General features: G+C 37.5%; 1 protein-coding gene across 4 annotated transcripts in view; it reads right to left on the bottom strand.

The window, feature by feature from the left end:
• Positions 1-7,777, bottom strand: part of ccdc146 (coiled-coil domain containing 146) — a 74,656-nt gene that overhangs the window by 53,272 nt on the left and 13,607 nt on the right. For all 4 annotated transcript variants that reach the window (XR_532743.2, XR_532744.2, XM_008400969.2 and 1 more), the window contains exons 2-3: positions 3,319-3,401; positions 2,410-2,628 (exon numbers count right to left, since the gene is read on the bottom strand). Coding sequence is in view for 2 of the 4 variants with exons in the window: in XM_008400969.2 (XP_008399191.1) it covers positions 2,410-2,628; positions 3,319-3,401 (302 nt within the window). In the remaining 2 variants the exon portion in view is untranslated. The remainder of the gene's footprint in view (positions 1-2,409; positions 2,629-3,318; positions 3,402-7,777) is intronic.

The following is a 7,777-nucleotide window of genomic DNA, read 5'->3' as shown; positions in this document are numbered from 1 at the left end:
AGAGAGAGAAACCATGTTTCAGTTCCCCATTCAACGGAAAGAGGAATGCACAAGAACTTACGAGCATTTATTTATTTTTTTTTAGAATTTGACTAATATGGATTTTCTTGTAAATTAGCTTTCCACTGAGACAAATAAGAGGAAAAGTATTTTTAGGCTCTACTGGTGAAGACTCAGGTAGCATACAAATGACTCAGAGTACACACAACAATCTAGATCTTAGAGAAGCACATAAATCTTGGGCACACACTATGAATGGGCCTATGAGAACATAATTTCTATGAATTTTTCATCTCCCCGAGGCAGATGCTTTTTGAGCAGTCGATTAAAGTTTGTATGAAATAATTTCAAGTCAGCTTTGTCATTATGAAAAACCTTACAACAGCACATACTGTACAGCTGCACATTTCACAAGGCAAATGATATTAATCTTCCTGACAAGCTGAAATATTGGATATTAACTGATACAGAGAAAACTGCAGGAATGCTGCAATGTGGGACTGGAGGATGGAGGGGTGAGCGAAGAGGGGCGGGAGGAGAAGAAGAAGTGCTGAATTCCTGTGGGTCTGTATGAGTAGAGATAAAAAAAAATATGATGATTCTTCTTTTAAAAAAAGAAAAAAAAGAGGGGGCATTCTGAGCGTCTGCTTGTCATGTGCGGACTGATAGCTGTGTGGAAAAGAGGCGAAAGAGGAAAACAAGCCAAAGAGAAGTCAGGAAGAGGGGGAGATAGAAGGGCTTCAGCTGGAACCAGGGGAGAAGCAGATACCGAGGACACAAGAGAGCTCACTGGTGGAGAAAAGTCATGAATAACATGCTCTCTGATATTACAGAGGACGCAGAGCAAGTGGTTTTTATTTAATATTTAAATTACTGCCGAGCCACCGACTCTCCGAACCAGACAAACCACAGCCTCCTTCTGATCACATCTTTAGCAAACAAACACTTCTTCCCTGTGGGAATGGTTTAACGATGTAGATGCAACACACAGGGAATCGTAAAGCGAGAATGATAATTAAATAAGAGTTCGTCAGCCACACGTCATCTGCCATCTTCTTCTCTTGATTATGTTTGTAATTTTGCTTCCTCTCCACAGTTTAAGCAAAAAAAAACCCTTTAGAGTAATGCCTAGTCAATGATCAATGTAATAATCCCGACTTTTAAAAGTGTTTATATATATATTTCAGTGTATTGGATTTTGTGTGGTTGAGTGACACATGCTCACCCACGTTTATATCTGACAAAAAAAAATTGTAAAACACGATCAACTAATGATTATTAGCGCAACAGTTTCTGTAAAAAGCTGTAAAAAGTAAAGAGCTTATGACAGATTCACATAACTGCGAACCATATTTAACATTTTTATTTATTAATAAAACAATGTCACGAGCTACACATTCTTTCTCCTGCACGTCAAAATTATGTGCCATTTTGTGTCGATTCATTGTATAAATTCCAAATAATTTACGTGGACGTTCATGTTTCTGCTATGACAAAATCTGGAAGCTCCGTGTATTTTCATTCCACTGTGACAGAACCAAACAATTGGCCAACATTTTCCCATATACAACCCCTAACGTGCGATTGCGAGCACATGTTGCACTGTTTAAGGGTCAGAAGCCAAGATATTTGGCAGAAAAAATTCTGGAAAGCCCGGGGTATGTTATGTTGCCTAGTAATTTTCCGCAAACCTCCCTTTGACACTTCACAAAGTGAAGTTTGTGTACAGAGATACTGGAGCAAGTGGTTCTTTTCCATAACTTTGGGTGTGTTTGACCTTTCAGAGGGACTCTTGGAAGAGGTGAGGGAGGAAGAAAGAAGAAAAAACTGCAGCAATAAGGAGGAGAATTGGTTGAGATGAGGAAAGGGGCTCTAGAGAACAAAAGTAAAAGAATGTTGGAGTAGGAAATGATGGGGCTGAGAACTCGGACTAGTACTGGAACAAACTAGAACAAGTACGCTAGAAATCTCCTACGAGGTGATTAATAAAAACAATCTTCAGAAAATATTGATTCTTTTGTTTTTCTTGAGTGAATAGGAATGGTGTAAAAATCAGAAGAAAAAAAAGCGACACTTCTATAAATATTTGTGCGTGTCCAATTCTCTTTCACCTTCACCTCCATCATAAGTCAATAAAAAGATGCTGCCTCATGAAGCTCACCTCAGTGTTTGGTCCCTAGTCACAGCTGTGTGAGTGTGCGTGCGTGTGTGTCTCAATGTGCACGTAAGCTTTCCTACCACACATAACTTCCTCCTCCAGCTCTAATTTCACTTCTGTCTTCTGTTCTGTCCCTTGTGTTCCTCTCAGGTGTCTCCAGTTTGCATTTGTTCAAGTTTCCATTTGTGATGTGTGCATTTTATGCGCAGTGGCTGCGCGTATGTGTAAATGCATGCACGCATCCATCTTACCGCTGCAACCCGTGCCGTGCTGCGTGCTCTCTGTCCTCAGCAGCTCGCAGTTCATTGTGCGCCTGCAGGAGCTGTCGTCTCAGTTTGCTGACCTCACCGTCGGGCTCCTCAGGGGGGCCCCGCTGCTCTTCCGGGCTCTGTACTTCTACCTGGAGCCGCTCCAGCTCAGCCTGACGTCTCTTTGCCTCTCCCAAAAGCTGCATCTCAGAACTCTGCGCACTGCAGAAGAGCAGAATAAAAAAAAGGGGAAAAAATGCATTACATCACATACAGCCGTATAATTCTGTTCTAATTCTTCCACAGGAAGAAAACTGAGGATGAGCATGGACTACTTCTTGCGGATATTCGCTCAAAAAACATTACCCCAATGTTGCTTTAATTTCCTTCAAGAAAGCATGTTAATTGGACTTCCATGCCTGGTTATACTCTAAAAATTACAATTGAAATACTAATGTAGTATTAAATAACTTAGTAATTCTCTCATTAAAACTAAACCTTAATGTAATGCAACATTCTATAAACCTCTAGCCACAGGAAAATCTTTTCACAGCAAATTATTGCGGTTCAGTTTTCAAGTCTATCCAAAGTCACACTTAATTGGTACAGCGCAACAGGGAACACAGCAAACAAAATTTACAAAGTTATCTTTTTTTTTTTATATAAAAGAAGTGTCATTTTTTCATACACTAGATGACTTGACATTTTTAACAAGGGATCAGAATAAGTCAGGATATCGCAATACATTTTTGTCAAATAGATTAATTCATCCATAATTGTCTCAATTAGGATTTGCAGTTACGTTATCATAGATTAAACTCAGAAAATGTGCAAAAGACAGACCTCTTATCAAGCTTTAGAAGCAGACAAATGTTGAATCCAATATGAGACAAAAATGAAATGACAACAAACCTCTTTAACGTATCCTTTAGTCGCTCGAAGCCGTTTTTCACCTTTGTGAGTGTAGCCTGGGTAATTTTGCCCGAGGACAACATCTGAAAAACCAAAAATGGTGATTAGAAATTTGAAAAGCAGTTTTGTAGAATATGCAGTAATATTCAGAAAGTTAGAAAGTGTTCCGATAAGGTCATTAAGCTCATATTTCCATAATAAAAATGCTGTTTTTTTTAATGGTTTGATATCATATTTCAATCTTAAATATTGTGTTTCCTTTAGCTGTAGGTAAAAAATGATCACAGTTACCAGAAATAAAGGGTTGAAAACACCAGTGAGTGTGATTAATCTGAATGAGTTTCACTTAGTAAATAAAAATACTGAACTAAAAGAACTTTTCAAAAATATTCTAAATTACTAATAATGACTGGAGTCACGGGGTCAATGCTTGTGCGTTGTTGACGTTTGATCCGTTTGTGAATAGAAAGTACACCTGCTCAAATGCTTCTGTGTCTCACTAATGGTTGTTGTATGTTGTGTTCCCCATAAAAAGTACCCTGAAGTTTAAAATGTATGTCTATAGCAGTCAATTTTCCTTGCTTAACCCATCTAATCCAGTCTTTTCTATGATGTACTGGTTCCAACAGATGGTAAATTAGCCTGGAGAAATGGAAGCCAATTTAAAAGGTATGATTGAATTGGAATGAAATGCATAGATCTGAACTTAATATGGGCCAAATTGGGTTATATATTTATTGAACAAATTGTGAACAGTCATTTAAAGTGCCCTAAAGTAACATTTATAGCAAATCTGCACCACATGCATAAACAGAAACGAGAAATACAAAAAGGAAGAAGAGTATTAAATCTGAGGAACACGTTCAAAGTAAAAAAAGAAAACAGTTATGGTTATTGTGTTTGAATCTTTCTGTGTGTGCGTTGAGTCAAGTTTCATTACACAAATTCATTGTCTTTGGGAAAAGAAATAAAAAAAGATACAAATAAACTGCTTACAGCTCAAAAGTCTAATGTTATTTTGAGGGAGAATCAAGTTTTAGAAGTGAACAACTGAACTACTTTAGTTTCCGTGACTTCAGATTGAATAAACGTTTGAACTTTTTAAACAAAAGGAAGTTCAGTTTTTGCTCCAACACACAGGAATTTTTGTTTCAAGAGAAAATCTTTCATACATTGTCTGGACTCCTCAGAGTAGAATGAGTTTGATAGTTAAAAAAAAAAACAGAAGCCTTTTTAAAAGGATTTAGAGAAAGCGGAGGCAAATAAACTTATTTTTTACAGTCAATGACTGGAAGAAAAGAAAATTGAGCAGATCTAACTGAAGAGCTTTCATTGAAAATGGGCCACAGATAATGATTAGGACACATTGTTCAAGATCACAAGCACAATAGCTGAATGATTGAAGGATTAAAACAAAAAAAAAAAGAAGAACTAGGACAAAGACAAAAAGAAGCAAAGCCTTGCACAAATATCAACTGGCAAACATTATAGGTGAAATTATCTCCAAGAGTTGTGAATTTTCTCTCCTTGCAACAGGAGCTTTGAGGGTATGAAACAGAGATAGAAACAAAGGACAGGTGGCGTTCCTCTCTTATCTTTAGAGCCAGGTTGGTGGAGGGGGCGAGTAATGAGGGATAGCCTCGCCTGTATCGCACAGCTGCAGAGCTGAGGATATCGCCGGTGGGACGGCGTAGTAAGTTTTCCCAAACGGTACGTATACACCGGCGCGCCGATCATATATACGCCCTCATGGGCTCGTATCTCGCCCCAACTTTAAGAATTGAGGATGGATGATCGTGTCTTTAGATTCACCCCATATAAATTGTTCACCTCTCTGTTGTCATAAGCACTCGCAATGCTCCAAGGACTGAAAGGACGGAGATATAAATTGGACGGCTGATACGGGTCGTTAACATGATTTGTTCAGATTTTTTATTTTTTTATTTTTTTGCTTTCGCTCAATCACCGAAGGTCAAAAGACTACAAAAGATGACCTTACGTCTCAAAATATACCAACTCCAGAAGTGAAACTTTGGTGATAACACAAGATATATATATATATATAACTGATCATTTTTAGAATCCTGTTAGCTGCCAGTGTTTATGTTTTAGCAGCACAGATGACATCAGTGAATGAACAAACATCCTGGCTGTACACCGAGCATTTATCTGTGAGAAGCAGCCCGAGGCGCTTTCTGCAACCCTCTCTTATTCTGCTGCCAGAACTGATCTGCTGCAGTGAAGGGGATTGGCCGCTTCCTGAAATGCTTGCACGAGGCTTACATGTGGCAGCACACCTTTGAAGTGAGGGATAAACAATCACTAAAAAGGAATTTATGCAGGGATTGTTTACGTTTCCCTGCACCAGAAAGCAGGGATGCAATCAGTAATGAATATGAGTTTAAGTTCAGTAGGTTTGTGGCATGTATATCAAAAAGAAGCCGGCGGCTTTAGTAGTCTACACCTGAAGGGGGGGAAAAAAAATAAAAAAATGACGACGGCCATGAGGCATAGCACTGCATTCCACTGTGTGATAGAAAGAGACAAAACCTCTTTATGCCTTCATGTCCTTTCTGCTTTTTGAGCCTACAGCAAGAAAGAATCCCTTTGTTATGAGAAGTTTTCTTGTTATGTTATCCTGTTGGAGGTTTTTTATTTTCTACGAAAGTCTTGAGACACTTCGGTCACTGAAATCATCCATCAATCTTCAACTTATCCAAGTTTGAAGAAAGAAGGAAGAGGTAAGAAATCCAAGAACAAAACCCCAGAAGTTTCCATCTCCAGCAACCTGGATGAAAAATGTCAAAAAATTGGTGGTAATATAGTCGTTTCATTGCAGAGGATCAGTGGCTTTACTCAGAGTTCATGAGATAGTCACTTCAGTGTCTTGTATTCGGAGTCATCCATTTTCTTTTTTCTCCATCCATATTTTTCTTCAGATGGTGTTGGAATACATTATGCCATCACACTGACCCAATAAGTCAGTTTATTTATTAATCTATAAAACACACGTGGAGACAATCCAACCCTGAGATTCCCTGTGCAATTATGCAAGGGTAAAAATCTGCTCCATTATTCCATAACCATGTCTTCTTAATTTACGGTCCAAAAATTGGTTGTAACTCATCTAAAATATCCATAAGTTAAAAAAGAAGCCACCAGTCCATTTTTAGTGACTTTAAACCACTGAACTAATACGCCATCCCATTTTTTTCTACATTAAAAAAAACAAATTAAGAATTTTATTGCAAGCTGAAATCAACTCAAAGCAGATAAGAGAATTGCTTCATGAAGAAAATGTGGTCAACTCTACACAAGTAATTTGTTCATACACTTTTAATTTCTATAAGCTGGCTACTTAATGAATATGCCAATCAAAGTGTTATTTCATTTATGGCAATTCTTAACAACCCCCCACTCCAAAGAGCAAGAATACTATATATCTTATTGTGAGATACAAAACAAGTCTGCTGTTTATTGCTGAACAAGCCTTTATTGTCTTATGGTTGATTGTTTATGTTTCAGCAAACAAACCAATTCATAAACCCATCACTAGTGACACCACAGCAATTAAAACATGCAATCTTATCAGCCAATGGCGCCTTGGAGAACAAGGAAGAGCCTACAAATGAGTTAGCTCTCCTCAAGCTCTGCCAAATTGCCATTTGAAAAAATATCTTTTGTATTTTTTTTTACCGACCATATGCGTAAGACTAGGAAGTCAAAATTTGATGTAAGGATGAACAAACAAAAGACAGAAATTATACAAATCTGTCAATTTCTTTGTTTATACTGCCATATGTTTTGGATCATATGTTTTCTAGTACTAAAGAGTCCATGATGCATTTAATATATAGTGATTTTCAGAGTCTTTAGAAGACAAACATGCCTTGAGCATCACAAATCCTCCATCATTCTTAAAAGTGAGCTAGGGGCTTTCCCAGATATTTAATCTTTTTCTACCAGACCCATGTGGATCTTCTGGAGTCAAAATTCATAAGACATAGCTAAGCCTCTTCACATATTGCTATACCATTGCCATGATTGGTTTCAGGTAAATTGTACATAGGTATTACATTATACGCAATATAACAGTTTTCTGCTGCTGTAAAAAGCTTTATATGGCCTCAATTTATACAAAATGAAAATCTTGCACTTTAAAAGGGATGTTTACATTTACATCCAACCAGAGTGGATAGCATCCAATAGTTGTTATGAAGTCTTGGTGACCATAAGTCAGATTTGAATTAAAAATATATTTCAGATACGTTTCTTCAGAATGAATTGGTAGGGAAGGCTGAAATATACATAAACAGATGTATGCTAACAAATTAAAAGCTAACATTAACAGTGAAAATTAAGATTGTGCACTCCAGAACCTAATTTTGAGACATGAGGGGGAACATCCAAATAAGCTCAAGATTCTGAACAGGCTCACTAAAAGGGTCTTGAAATTTCA

This window comes from Poecilia reticulata, linkage group LG23 (assembly GCF_000633615.1).
Source record: "Poecilia reticulata strain Guanapo linkage group LG23, Guppy_female_1.0+MT, whole genome shotgun sequence".
In the NCBI taxonomy this organism is placed as follows: Eukaryota; Metazoa; Chordata; class Actinopteri; order Cyprinodontiformes; family Poeciliidae; genus Poecilia; species Poecilia reticulata.
This window is presented reverse-complemented; position numbering and strand designations above follow the sequence as displayed.